The 14,348-nt window shown below is 45.3% G+C and overlaps 1 protein-coding gene across 2 annotated transcripts in view; it reads right to left on the minus strand.

Annotated features, from left to right (window-relative positions):
• dync1h1 (dynein, cytoplasmic 1, heavy chain 1) overlaps window positions 1–14,348 on the minus strand; it is a 33,882-nt gene that overhangs the window by 9,884 nt on the left and 9,650 nt on the right. Inside the window, exons 18-52 of one of the 2 annotated variants that reach the window (XM_073869831.1) lie at window positions 13,935–14,051; window positions 13,745–13,852; window positions 13,447–13,656; window positions 13,202–13,348; window positions 12,484–12,650; window positions 11,761–11,934; window positions 11,352–11,517; window positions 10,726–10,914; window positions 10,447–10,641; window positions 9,690–9,972; window positions 9,481–9,581; window positions 9,103–9,262; window positions 8,356–8,598; window positions 8,048–8,229; window positions 7,674–7,886; window positions 7,324–7,562; window positions 6,818–6,974; window positions 6,509–6,736; window positions 6,052–6,282; window positions 5,805–5,945; window positions 5,482–5,715; window positions 4,639–4,845; window positions 4,439–4,560; window positions 4,185–4,350; window positions 3,800–4,093; window positions 3,580–3,713; window positions 3,384–3,498; window positions 3,073–3,234; window positions 2,777–2,991; window positions 2,468–2,672; window positions 2,204–2,377; window positions 1,996–2,115; window positions 1,790–1,910; window positions 372–567; window positions 40–157 (exon numbers count right to left, since the gene is read on the minus strand). In XM_073869831.1, the coding sequence (XP_073725932.1) occupies window positions 40–157; window positions 372–567; window positions 1,790–1,910; window positions 1,996–2,115; window positions 2,204–2,377; window positions 2,468–2,672; window positions 2,777–2,991; window positions 3,073–3,234; window positions 3,384–3,498; window positions 3,580–3,713; window positions 3,800–4,093; window positions 4,185–4,350; window positions 4,439–4,560; window positions 4,639–4,845; window positions 5,482–5,715; window positions 5,805–5,945; window positions 6,052–6,282; window positions 6,509–6,736; window positions 6,818–6,974; window positions 7,324–7,562; window positions 7,674–7,886; window positions 8,048–8,229; window positions 8,356–8,598; window positions 9,103–9,262; window positions 9,481–9,581; window positions 9,690–9,972; window positions 10,447–10,641; window positions 10,726–10,914; window positions 11,352–11,517; window positions 11,761–11,934; window positions 12,484–12,650; window positions 13,202–13,348; window positions 13,447–13,656; window positions 13,745–13,852; window positions 13,935–14,051 (6,234 nt within the window). Of the gene's footprint in view, window positions 1–39; window positions 158–371; window positions 568–826; window positions 1,023–1,789; window positions 1,911–1,995; window positions 2,116–2,203; window positions 2,378–2,467; window positions 2,673–2,776; window positions 2,992–3,072; window positions 3,235–3,383; window positions 3,499–3,579; window positions 3,714–3,799; window positions 4,094–4,184; window positions 4,351–4,438; window positions 4,561–4,638; window positions 4,846–5,481; window positions 5,716–5,804; window positions 5,946–6,051; window positions 6,283–6,508; window positions 6,737–6,817; window positions 6,975–7,323; window positions 7,563–7,673; window positions 7,887–8,047; window positions 8,230–8,355; window positions 8,599–9,102; window positions 9,263–9,480; window positions 9,582–9,689; window positions 9,973–10,446; window positions 10,642–10,725; window positions 10,915–11,351; window positions 11,518–11,760; window positions 11,935–12,483; window positions 12,651–13,201; window positions 13,349–13,446; window positions 13,657–13,744; window positions 13,853–13,934; window positions 14,052–14,348 lie in introns of both variants that reach the window. The other variant, XM_073869830.1, reaches the window with a different exon arrangement.

Here is a 14,348-nt window from a genome sequence, read left to right on the forward strand (position 1 = left end):
CAGAAAAGCGCAGCGGCCGATTCGTGCGTGGGCTCGTACCTGAGCGATCGCCCATTTGACCATGGGTCCGCAGGCCAGAGACGCCCGGTTCACCTGCTCGTAGTTGTAACTGGGGTTTGACATGTAGTTCTTTTTCATTTTCTCACGAATGGAGTCACTGTTAGGAATGAGAGAGATGCGTCAGAAGGGATGTGGGTTTCGGATGTAATTGTGAAATGATGGCCTAAACTAAAGCATCTACACTTATCAGCGCTCTCTCAATTATGTCTGCGCAACGCTGTCTATGAATGTCTTTCACCGATACAACACAAACCAGACGTGATGCCTGACAGCTACATATGTGGAAATGTGTGTATGAATGAAGATGATACCTCATGTCCTCAGAGACAAAGTTGACTATGCTGGAGATGAAATTGTCTCTGATAATAACTTGTCTGATCTTTTTCCAGTCATTGGTCTCCTCCCCCAGCAGGAGGCAGATCGACTCTAGAGCCAGTTTAACCGCTGCGGGGGGGTTGGCCATAGCACGTACTTCAACAAGATGCTGTTTCTTTATAGAGCTGACAGCTGGAGAGGGAATGGAGGGGTGGGGGGGTTTAGGACCATGGAGGATAAATGGTTTCGTGCGGTGGGAGCAGAACAGCTGCGGTGCTGAAAAGAGGTACCGTGTGTCACGCTAAGCCGAGCCCTCGTCGGCCCGATTCTGCGCTAGGAACTATCAGCGGTTACACCGACCTTGAATCTGTTCTAAACTAAACACCCCCCCACCACCCCTAACCCCTTTTAAACACTACAGCCACTGCTCCACACCCAGCACGTCAGTCACCTGATTTCATCGGCAGAAAAGTTCACAATAGTAGGGATGAAGTTCTCGCGCATTATGATGGAGCGAATCTGTTTCCAGTCGGTGGTACTCTCGCCCAGCAGCAGGCAGATGGATTCCAGAGCCAGTTTGACTGCCGCCGGCGGGTTGGCCATCGATCGCACCTCCACTAAGTGCTGCTTCTTAATAGATTTAACAGCTAAACGACCCACGGGCCGTGAGCATAGACAGGAAGAGAGCAGAGACGTTAAACGCAGTGAACGAACAGAACAAACATGTACAGAAGAGAGCTCAAATCAGTCCCATGCAAGGAAACATTCATGGACTTCTCCAGTGAAGTGCGTATCTTAATCCTGGTCCTGGCGACCCAACTCACATTTTCGTTTGGAAAAGCTCGGTCTTCATTCGGGCAGAGCTTTTTAAAACAACCCGACCTGGCCCAGTCGAAAAAGCTTAGCTGTGAACTGACTCTGGTCGGAGGACATCAGACCCGTGAAGACCTTTACTTTAAAGCTTTTTGATGTTGTCTTCACATATATCATACATTTGCAATTTCTTTGTGTGAAACTTAAATGACAGCTAGTAAATTTCCATAAACTGTCTGAATCAAGATGCATCTGATAAAGGAGACATAAAGGTGCAAGTGCTGTGGGTCCACAGGCCAAAATTAAGAACCGCAGCTCCACTGGATTTATATCACAACTTTGTTGTGTCACTCGTTTACACTTTAAATTAGTGAAGTAAGACACATCAATGTGTTTTAACATACACTACTACTATCCATGTGTATATGTATATAGTTGCAGGTGTCACATCTGACATGAAAAGATAAAAAAGTTAATATTTCCTTTAGAGCAGAAGATCATAAAATGACAGGAAACTCTTCATGTAAACCAGACACCATTGTGACAGAGACACCAAAGCCAAACTCGACCGCATGCTGGGGCGTGAACACTGAATTCGTACCGTTCTGAGCCTCGATGACGGCCGGCTCCACCTGGTCCAAATCCTGCTGCACTCTCAGCTGCTTGTCTTTAATCACTTCCTGCTGTTTGTAAACTGCTTCCTGTATCTCCTGACTCATGACCTGTTCACCAAAACCATCAGCAGAAATTTAAAGCAGCTGTCTGAGCACAGGAGAGTTGATTTAAAGGATTGATATCCCTCATGACCTTTTTCTTCTCAGCCTCTTGTTGGTCTTTCACCATCTTCTTCAGCTTGTCGTTGGCAGCGGCGTTCTTCACCTCCAGCTCTTGACTCTTGATGCGCAGATCTCGCCGCAGCTCCTCTACCTGAGACCACACACACACACACAAACAAACTCAGTTAGCGCTTGACCGTGTCTCACCACATATTAGCATAAAATGCGTTCGCACAGACCTGATCTACAGTCTCTTTGATTTTGCGCAGACCAACATTGAGGTGCATCTGCTGTTCCTCCAGCTCGCTGCGTTTCTCGTTAAACAGATTGGCATAGTGGTTGATGAAGTCCAGGTAATGGCGAGGGGTGATGGCCATCGTGCGGCCGCCACGCTTGGCCAGACGGTTGTTGGCCTGACAGAGAAAATTCACAACTCACAGTAATGCAAAATATCAAAATAATATGAAAATAAACGCGTGTTAAGCTTCATGATCATTTCAGACCTGGTGCAATGTCTGATGAACAAATACGCAGCCATTGACGATAGCCTCACGGTGGGTGGGCGGCTGGGGCAGTTTGTCGTACACAGTGGGCATGTAGTCAGGAACCTTGTAGTTGGGCTTCTCCAGGTCCATCTTGCTGGTGAACTCTTTGCCCACCTGGTAAAGCGCCTCAGTAGACCAGTCACCAAACCAGTTCAAAACACACCTGCGGAAAAACAGCAATTAGTTCAACGAAGACTGACCGATGATGCCGACAACAAGCATAGATTTGACCCCTCAAAAGTGAAAGTGCCATCGACGATGTCGCACCTGTTGAAGAGAGCAGGTGATGTGGCCGCACGGTCCTTCAGACCTTCTGATGATGGGTTCATGGTGAAGACCACATGCAGGTTTCTGATCACCTGGCTTGTGAACCATTTGTAAAGCTCCTCATGGGTGTCCAACATCAGCCCCTCTTTCTGAGCACCTTCTTTGCACTGGGTCATTAGGGTGGCGTATTCATCACCCTCAAACAGACCGGGCACCTGCGCACACACACACACACTTCAGAACCCACATCACAAAACAAATCAATGCACGAGTGATTCCTCATTCAAGTGACAGACCTCTCCGTTGGCCAGCAATGTGTTCATGCGCTCCAGGAAGCCAGAGTCCAGCACATTAGACTCGTCCATAATGAAGGCGATCTTCTCATTCTTGCATCCAGACCGACGCAAGACCGTACGCAGGTCTTCATCGAAGTCCTCACCGGTATATTTCCTGTGGACCTGTGATCACAGTTGCAAAACCCTAATACATCTGAAGATTCTTTGATACACACATGTGACCAGGTCTCATTATCTAATAACGAATTCATCTTTGACTAGACTTCTGTGGCACAAATGTTTTATATATTGTTAGGGCGTTAATGTTAAACCTTAATTTGATAGACACTCAGTCCGTTCATCCAAGCCACAAATCGAGAGAGCGTCGTCTTTCCAGCGCCGCTAACACCGATTAAAAGTAGATGACCCTGCGGCTGACGAAAGATTCTGGAGAGAACATCAGTGAAGCGTTACTGACAGTCAAACAATGTAAAGAGAACAGAGTATTTTTATTCTAGCTTTCCTCACCTGTCAATTTTCAGCACATGATCCAGAACTTCATTAAAAAGCGCCAGAGGAACATCCAGTTCCTCCTCGTAGAACACCTTCAAACGGGCCTTCACATAGTCACGCAGCTCCTCCTGCTCCACAGGAACGTAGTCCTACAGGGCAATAGAAGAAGAACGGGTTAGTTGTGTTAAAAGAGCAAACAGGTGACACTCCAACAGGTGCTTTTTTGTCGACTTACCTTTGACAGCCAGTTACTGTACAGGATGGGTCGATTAAGGGCTTTTTCACGATCAATGTTGGGAAAGTGTTTGAGAGCCACAATGTCTATATTCTCATCGGTCCATCGTCTCTCCTCATCCTCCACCAATCGATCCTGGAAGAGTCGCAGAGCTTCATGAGCCCAGATACGAATGAGACCCTCCACAGGTAAGGTCTCCAGGGGCCGTAAGGCCTCAAAGATACCCCTGACCCAGCGGGTCATCTCTCTCGGAGAGTAGATGTAGTGGGGCTGTGTGTCTTGAGTGAATCGCTCCTGTACAAGTAAAACATTGTTTCATCGGTTCAAACTTTATAGGTGCATTAAAAAAAAGTTATTGGCATATTGCTGCTTTATATACACAAACCTGAGACATGGTGTAGAACTCCACCATGGCAGCGGTAAGCGGTTCAGCAAAAGTGCGGAGCGACGGGATGAGTCTAAGCATGGCTCGGTTGAAGGTGCCATAGATCTGGGTGAGGGAGGCGGGGCCGGGATAGTCCACGTACACGACCGGCACGTGCCGCAGGAACCTGCACACAGTTACATGCACTCGTGAAGCCGCTGAAACGTTGCGGGAGGATTTTAAACAGTGATGATCACACAAGATGACAGGTGCACCTGTGAGAGAGGGGCTTCCTGCCGGGGTCTGTGGGGGGGTTACAGGCTCCGACAAACTGGATCCGCTCGAGTTTCACCCACGTCTGATCGGAAGTGCGATAAAAGCCGCCATGCTCCACCATCTACAGCCAACAAACAACGCGTTAACATTCAAGTCACGAACGGACCAAGCCGACAATAATAAGCCGCTTAATTCAGACCTGTCTGATGAAGGAGATGACCCGCTGCGTACTGTATTTGTCCATGTCGGGCAGGTTGATTTCATCACAGAAGAGCACCAGCCATTTGCCCAGCTGCACCGGAGCCAGAACCACCCCGTTAGGAGTCCTGCGGTATTCACAGTAATGATCGAACGTCTTCAGAAGAAGCTCTGGGGTTGTGGCACTAGAGAAGTTCAAACCCACAACCTGATGAAAACAAACATGTCGTCATCATGACATGAAATGAGATTCACCGTTCAAACCGATTTCAAAGAATGTGATCATATACTATAATCTCATTGTCAGGGAAAATGAGATGATCTAACCCAAAACCAGCCAAATCTAATTCAACATTATACATCTTAGACTTGCCATTTGTGCATTTGACTCCAATACTGCTGCCAGATTTGGATTTGTAAACCCAGAATTTCTTACCATTATGTTCCCCAGAGATCAATATTCCAGTGTTTCCCATACATTAAATTTATTTATTTGTGGCAGCCTGCTATAAAATCAGGCTGAAAAAAGATTTCACCACCTCTCTCACACGTCAGGTTCTGTAAAAACACCCCTTGCGTCAGCCGCAGTGCTCGGCTGTGATTCTGAAGCAAGGTTTATACTTTATGCATCCGCCATTGGTGAAGTGGCTGGTCAGGCATGCTGTGTGTGCGCAAGACCCGATTTCATGGACACATCAAGTAAAGGCTTTGCATGCAACTTTGCATCCAAAAATGATCCACCTGAACCCATTTTTTACCCATTCCCCTGGTGGATGTACCACCATAAATAAACTGCAAGTCTCTGGGAATCACTCAATGCTACAACAACTTCACAAGTCCTCACCTCCATGTCTGGTAAGGCTCTGAGGGCGCTGAAGAGGGTCATGGTTTTGCCGGAGCCTGGCGGGCCACAAAGCACCAAAGGCTTGTGCTCAGCCAGCCAGGTGTAAAGAAGGGCTTCGTGACGCACCGTATCCAGAGTGGGCACAACCACATCAGGTGATGCCACCTTGTGCGTCTCCACCTCGATTTGGGGCACCTTACCCTGCCAGGACTGCCACTCGCCCGTGATGGACACCTGACAAATTTCAGAGTTAGTGTGTTAACCGCATATATTACAAAATAATAATATAAAGGTCTAAATAATGTGCCAGTGTCCGTTCACACCTCATAGTCAATGATTGGCACGTTTGGCGCAGAAGGAAGTGAGACAGTTGTGATGCGGCGAATGTATTCTCCAAGCTCCGCCCTCATCTTCAGTCTACTGTCACCCGAGAAGGACCACAGGACTGCATAGATGAGATATTTCTGTAAAACATAAAACAACAAAAAGTTGACTAACTTGTGACTAACACGAATTACTGACAACAGTTGACTCGAGGGATTTCCACGTGTTAGGGCTACTCTTGCGTACCTGCATGTATTTCTCCAGCTGGTCAATGGGCATTGGGAAATCAGGGTGGTTGTTGTTGTACAGAGCGACGTTGCGGCAGGCCTGATGCAGCATGGAGAAGAGGGAGCCCAGCGAGCGCAGCCGGGTAAAGTCCATAATGTGCTCCATCTTTGAGGCGTGCTCCAAGGCTTTGATCACCAGTCCTGTCGAGGTGAAATATGGTTGGAGTACTGCAGCAGCATCTCTCTGGATCTGTGGGTTATACACACACACACACACACACACACACACACACACACCGAGGTTTAAAGGAGTGTGCAGATTTTATATCAACAACATTTCTATATCTGAGTTTATTTCTCAGTGTGCTCAGAACCAACACAAAAAGGAAGCAAAGTGATGTGAACGTCAATCACGCAATATTGCAATACATAATTTAATAATGAACTGTTCCTCTTCTAATGGTGTTCTCACATACCTGCAGCATCGGTGACGCAGACTCTTCGCTCTCATCCTCCGTACTCTTTCTCATGCGCTGTGCCTCGTCCTCACCCTCATCCAGCGGGATGCTGCGCAAGCGTGCCAGGAAATTATTGAAGATCATGTCTGTGCTGAGAACGTCCTCACTAAACCAAACCATGCCGCAGCGAGAAACCGTTGCCAGCGTGGCGTATTTCAGGTCCTGAACCTCAAACATGACGCGCACCTGTGTGATGACAGCAGTGACATCATCATCCACCACACAACCAAAACACAATCCATGTTCTACAGTTAGAGGCATTCGTACATTTGGCGGCAGGCTGAGACGCTCTCCATTGGGCAGGGTCAGGAGTTTGTTGTCATCCAGCACGGAGTTCAGATTCTCCACCCACTCAGGATCCACATCACCATCAAAGATAATCCACTGCCTCTTCTGTAGCTCCCCACGAACATTGTCAATAATCCTGAACAAAACAAAAATGCAGACCAAGCCCATTATAGATGATCTTGTACAAAACACACACATAGTGGTGATCATGTTGGTTCCCAGATCGGTGTTGCGAATGAAGATAAAACTGCCTATAATCAGAATCTCCATTTCTATACACAAGAATACAGGTAAGAATTCAGTACATATGAGAAATCAAACATTATTGTTCTAACTTTGTTTTAGAGAAATCCACAGCGACAAGGTTTTTCTTAAGATATTTCATTTTTTACTGTATATTGGACTTATGTTGGGAATGCACCGGCAGTTTGATCATGCCAGTGAAAGCACACAAGAAAATACAACAGGTGCTTTACTGGACTCACTTTCTGAGCACGTGTGTGAAAAGCCCGTCCGTCCATTCGCGCGTGTTGGGATCCAGCGTTCCGTACAGGTGATCTTTGCTGATTGCTTTGGGATCGATGATGTGAGCGACACCCTCCACCCCCTCCAGCCTCTCCAGAGCTTTCAGCAGAACCCTCCAGGCCATCGTCTTACCGCTGCCCGATGGCCCGACCATCATCAGGCCGTGATTAATCTGAGTGATCTGATACAGCTGCAGAACCTGAAAATGAAAGAAACGGATAGATGCTTAAAAGAGCCCAGTGTGAGATTATAGAAAGAATAATTTAGGCAAAAACTGGTCGATTTAAATGCAAACCGAAAGAGTGCTTACCTTCTCCACCCACATGCTGCCCACATCGTCGCCATCTCCATACGTTAGATACATCTCTGTACAGACCTTCTTCAGCTCCTCTCGAAGTGCCGTCATCTCTCCACGCATGTACTGCACGCCAGGAAACACGTCTGACAGCAGACTGAAGAGCAGAGGAATGTCTTCAGCGACCAGCTTCGGCACCATCGTCTCGCAGACGCTCTGGATTAGAATCTGACAGACGGGAAACAGAGTCAGAGGACATGTTTACTCTTACAAGCATCAGCACAGCATTCAACTGTTCATCATACCGAGACCCAAACAAACACACGGAGCATCCTGGTCACATTACAGGAGCTAGGGGTTTGTTTTTATGATTGGTGTCTGACTTTTACCTCCTGTTCTGGAAGGTTCTCAGCAATCTCGTTCTCATCCACATCTTCACCTCGTTCACCCTTTTCTCGTTTGATTTTCTGAATGCGCTCTCTCTTCACATTGCCGGCGCTGATCAGCACGCTCTTGAGCGCACGCAGACCAAAGTCATAATGAGACTGAGAGGACAGCTGCTCGTCACACAACTTGAAACCAAAGAAGAGTCTTACCCTCCACGTGTACACAACATTAGTGGCCCCCACTCCCTCACCCAAATACCACCCGTGTGCTGAAATACAACAGCGTACAGTTTATCACAGTAGACTGACGTACTTGAAGAAGGGGACGATCTTCTTGGCGAGGATCTCGGCCGTGCGGAAGCCCTGAGAGTACAGCATGACTTGAGCGATCAGCTGACGGTCGGGTTTGGTCATGGCTAAACTTCTGAAGAGTTTCTTCAGGTTATCGGGCAGGTTGGAACGTCCAGCGTAACCAGGATTCATGGTAATGAAGATGGCCATCTCAGGACTGACCTTCACCTGCTTGTTCAGCAGCTCTGTGGTGATTGGTACACCTGAACACACACAGACACACCCCATGATCACATGACTCACACAGGAATGTCAAGTCTCATGTTCAATTCTGTTTCACTACTAAAACTCCACAGGCCCAATTATTGACCCTCTTTTATTATTATTATATACAGTCCAGTAGTGTCTCTCTGCCTGGGGGTTAAAGAAATGAACATTTACGACGTGGGCTTTCAGACAGATCCTTAAAGGAATAGTTCACCCCAAAATGAAAATGTGCCATTTATTTACCCCCAGGAGATTACTTTTGTATTGGATATATCTGCTTTTTGAACTCTCAAAGGGGCAGAAATGATTTACTTGTATTATATTAAATCACAGAGCAAAGTGGTTTCTGAGGGCATGTAAATAATCAGCAAATTTTCGTCTATGGGTGAACCATCCCTCTAAACGCTGTTCTTGCACCAACATTTTCAAGTTGACTTTGAATGGTTTAAACATTTTATAGACTATAGGGTTAACTGTGAATGTTTCTCCTAACAGTACACTGCGGTCCCGGTTGGGGTTGCTGTGTTCTCTCAGGGCCACCTGAATGTACTGAACCTGCTGCGACACAGCAGACAGCATGCGCTCCTCCAGACGATTGAACTCGTCGAAACAGCCCCAGGCACCCACCTGACACAGACCCACAAAGATGCGGCCCATAGCCTGAAAAACAAGATCACAAAATAAAAATCTGCACATAAAACATGAGTTCTACACAGTCCAGTCAAACGCATGTAAGACGTTAATTAAGGGCAAACAACGACGACAATGCAGAATTAGCCGTGAACTTAATTCAATCTTCACATTCTCATTTAACCAGAGCAGGATATTATGGAGTTATCCCTCTCCCAAGGTTTATCCCAGTTCATCGTCTTCTGTACCTGGAAGTCGAACGTCTCGTCACAGTTAAAGACCAGCACGAAACGTCCCAGCTGGTGACCCAGAGCTTTGACGGACTCTGTCTTTCCTGTTCCAGCAGGACCTGCAGAAGAAGAGAAGCCCTTTCATCTCACATCTGTCAACATCTGCATGCTGTCCTGTAAATCTAGGAGAAGATTTAAGATAAACAAAAACCCAAAACGTGACTGACCAAAGGGTGACCCTCCCAGACGGGCCTCTAGAGCTTGTGTCATGGTGAGGTAGCAGCGGTCGGTCAGGGGTGTTTGCACAAGCTTATCCTGAACACCCAGATACTCAAACCCATAGTTGAACTTGGCGTTGGCCATCTGAATGGAGAGCTGCTGCAAGACATCCGTCTGCTTAGGGTCGAAGTAGAAGCGCATCTGACAGAGCCACTCGAACGATTTGGGGTTGTCGATCTTGTTTTTGATCAGAGCTCGACTGACATCTCTCTGGTGGACCAACTCGGTGATCTAAAAGCAAAAAGACCAAAACACATGGGTAGTTTTTAGCATTCTTTATTCTTGACCAACACATTTCCTGCAGCAGCAATGATCAAACTGGGTCGACAGCAGCAGTTGAGTTTATGCTTCATGATCCACACGTCAAGGGATTGATCGATTGAGCAGGTTCCTTATATGCATGACCACAGGAGGAATAAAACTCAAAAGCTGTGTGTAAATTACATTTAAAAATTGAACGACAATGAAGCCTCAAACAACCGCCTCCATAAACAAAAGTAATCATGTGAGCCCAATTAGATCAGAATGTTTCTTTCTTTTCTTTTCAATGCTACACCAGCTTCTAAGGCTATATTCATGACGAGAATAAAGTATAATTAAATAAAGGAAGACTAGAAAAAATGGTTTAAAATTGATTTCGATCAGAATGTTTAAGCACACAGATGCTTCTACATCTATCTGCAACTGATACAATGAGCTTCTGACCAGATGTTCCAGTTTCCTCCTGCGTAGCGGCGGCTGCTCCATCAAAACCGTGTCAGCCAGCAGATTGAGCGTCGCCTCCACGTTGGCCAGCACGGCCTGCAGCGGATCCATGTTCTCCCCACCCGCAATCGTGGTCAAAGCATTCTCCACATTCTCAGACCAGTCGATCTGGGCGGACAGAACTACCAGCTGGGCCTAAACAAGATGAAATAATTCACGTTAGGGTTATAGGTAATACTGGTTTGTTTAAGAGAGACTGTCCGTCAGAACGTTGGTCACCTGGTATTGGTCAATCCAGTTGATGTAGGTGCTCAGATCGATGGCGGTGCCCTTGTTGAAGGCACCCACCTCAGTGACTGACTCGGCCAACAGTTTTGCCAGCGTCACTCTCATCTCACGCTCCACCAGCGTCAACCACTCATTGATCTTCGGATGCTTTGTGATAGACACTGGTGTTTTGAAGAGCACCTGCAAATAAATAAATAATCATAGACATATGAGAAACACGATTTAGTACATCTTTTGTAAACTGTATGCTCCTTTTTACTAACTAGAAATATGGTAACACGATTTAGTACATCTTTTGTAAACTGTATGCTCCTTTTTACTAACTAGAAATATGGTAAAGACGCTAATAGAGGTGTTCATCCATAAACAAGAAGTTAATTGTATTAATTGGTAATAAACAGATTTATGCATGAAACACATGAGGATGTAAGTTTCAGTGTTTCTTTTTTTCTTGCCCCAACTTCTGACTCTGGTGCTACCAAATTAGGTCCCGGTGCCACCAAGCTGTACAACTCGTTGGCACCAGTGCCACCCCACCCAAATGTTAGTCTAGAGCCCTGTACTTGATCAAATGCACGATATCTCAGGGAGAAATTTTGCACAAACAGTCTCTATACCTCTTCTCCCTCTCGAGAGGAAATGCCCAGCACTTCTGTGTTGTCATTGTTAAGCAAGATGCTGGACACCCCGGCAAACATCTTCTTGAAGTGTTTCTGCAGTTTTGCCACATTCTTACTGTTGCCAATAATTTCCAGAAGATCTTCATCACCAACAAAGTAGAACCTACAGGAAAGAAACTCTCAAAGTATCAAGATAATGATCCCAGTCGAGTCTTCCTTGTTTCTCTCTCCATTATCAAACAACAACACTGTGGCAAACACTTGTGACATACCGATTACTGATAACATGCAAATATTTAGGTCAAATGCAAATTAAACTGTCAGGTGTGTGTTCAATGTTCCTAGAGAGTAGATAAAGGGATCTGAGAATTTGAAAAATAATATATGTCTTAATTCTAGCTGTAACCTTGGGAAAGATGAGCGCTCCCTTTCCAAATATTCTCCCAGCGCTTTCTGGATCTTCCCCAGCAGATCAGCGAGTCTTTCCAATGACCTCTGAACCCCTTGAATGTTCAGGACATCCATGACCAGTGGAGATTTTGTGACCTTTTTCATCAGAGCCAGAAACTCTGTGCTGATGCTATAACAAACAAACATAAATAATACACATAAATCTGTGTTTTTAATAGAGGCACTTTAAAACCGCTTTCACGCAGCGTGTTAATCACAGAAAATTGCCAAAACTTTCCCAGAGTGAATTTTTCCTGGAATTGATTCTGAGATCACTCCTGTAAAGTTCAGGGACCTAGTAACATTGGCGTAACATTTCTAGAGCGGATCCTGTGTGTACAAAAGGCAAAAACAATGTCGCAAGGGGAGTGGGGACGCATTTGACCAGGAGTGTTTAATAAAATGTCTGCAAACTAGAATGAAGCAGAGATCAGGGAGCTCCTCACAATCCGTGCTGAAACGGAGATGGATCACCAGCAGCATGTCTTGCACGCATTTGGTAACTGCAGACACTGCCGTGTGCAAGATTACAAATCCATTACACGTCACTTCGTGTGTCTTTACAGATTCTTAATGGTATGATGTGTGTAAACGCAGGTCCAGATTCCAGAAAATCAGTGGCACTGTGAATGAACCAAAATCAACTGATCCCCGAAACATAAAGGAGATGAACGCTCACCTCTGAAAGCGCTGTGTCTCCACTGGAAGAAGGTGTTTGATGTCAGCACTTCCTGTGAAAATGCCTTCCAGATACACCCAGCGGCGTTGCACATCAATCCACACATCGAACAGAGCCATGATGCGGTTGAGTTTATCCTCCCAGCTCAGGGCATCTTCCTCAAACACCTACAATGAAGACAGACAGCACAAATCACACATGTACTACAGACACTACTATTAGGATTGCAAAAATTATTTACATTTATGATAAATATTTACTTGAATATTCCTTGATCTTTGGAGTGTATCGTACTCGGCAACGACATCATTGACATTAGTAGTGATTAAACCGTGAGCAATTTGGCACAGATCTACTTTCAATGTGTGTGACATTAACAATCATCATTATGACAAATATTTGACTATTTTAAAAGGTTTAAAAAAATCTAATAATGTGACTGCTTTGTGAGAAAACTTTTAATGCTTCTTACTGCATACAATATTGTTGCAATATAACCTGGCTGATAACACATGAAGAGAGAGGAAACGTGCAAAAAAATCAAAATGGTGCGAATTTTTTTTTTTCTCTAAATGTTTTCAGTCAGGCTAAATCATAGACAAGTATGTTAAAAGGTACAAAATTGCTGAAAATGTTTACAAACCATCAATGATTTAGCAAAAAATTTGGAGTCTTTAAAGAAAGATGTTTTTTTGTTTAATTAAGAAATGTTTCAGACCTTGTAGTAAGGAGAGAGTTTCATGGCAGAAACACTGTTGATGTGCTCCTTGACTCTGTTAAACAGATCGTCCCAACCACGGATCAGACGGCACTTATTCTGATAGTTGACCAGATCCAGTTCGTACGAGTTCCACATCTCTCGAATCTGCAGTGTAGGAAACAGTTGAAATCGCTCAAAATATCATCACGTTCCTCACTAAAGCCTCGATTGACTGTATGTGTGAGATTTATAGATTTAAGAACCTGTTTGAGAAACTCCTCGAGCGCCATCTCTCCCTGAGCCACCAGCAGCACGTCCTTCACCACCATTTCATTCTTCTGCAGGTCAATGTCCCAGATCTGACCCAGGCTCAGTTCTGACAGAACCCAGTTAACATGAAGACGCTTCATTAACTGCTTCCAGTGACGGTCTTTCAGCGCCTCGGACTTCAGCTCAATCACCAACATGTTGACCTAAACATCGGAACAGAGTAAGATCTCGACCTGTCCAGTCATGAGGTCCATCGAGTGTAACCCAACATTCTGCTCTAGCGTGGCTCACCTTCATGTATCCTTTGAGAAGTCTCTGCACGTATTCGTACGAAGCGTACTGTCGTAGACGGGCCGGGAAGTTCTTCAGCTGGTTAAGGAGGGCATCTAAATTCTGACGCAGCTGTAAGAACATAAGCGTGCTGTCAGTAAAAGCTAACTCTCTGGTAAGATGTGAATTGAGAAGGTATGTGTAAGTCGCTCAGCTTGCGTGGCTGCACAGAGACCCATGGCTGCTCCTTCATCTGGTCAATCTGCTCCCAGACCTTCGACAGCTCGGACCAAACACCTTTCAGATCTTGCAGCTCCTCCAGCGCAACCTAAAAAAAACAGTTACATAAAACACTCTCACTAACAGCTACTGTCGTTTCTACTGAGAATGTCAAGTTTTTACAATCAATTACAAATGAACCACAAACCTTCTTAGCACAAACGTAGCACACACACTGTAGTTTTAAATATATTTACTAACATAATAAACAGTATTGACTTTTTAATTTGATTTATTTCTTGTATTACCTCAATTTGTTTAATCAACTTAACATCATGTAGAGGAATACGCCTCTTACGGCATTAAAAATCCACTATATTTTGAAGCATTGCATTTTGATTTAGAA

The sequence above is a fragment of the Misgurnus anguillicaudatus genome, chromosome 7 (assembly GCF_027580225.2).
Source record: "Misgurnus anguillicaudatus chromosome 7, ASM2758022v2, whole genome shotgun sequence".
Lineage (NCBI taxonomy): Eukaryota > Metazoa > Chordata > Actinopteri > Cypriniformes > Cobitidae > Misgurnus > Misgurnus anguillicaudatus.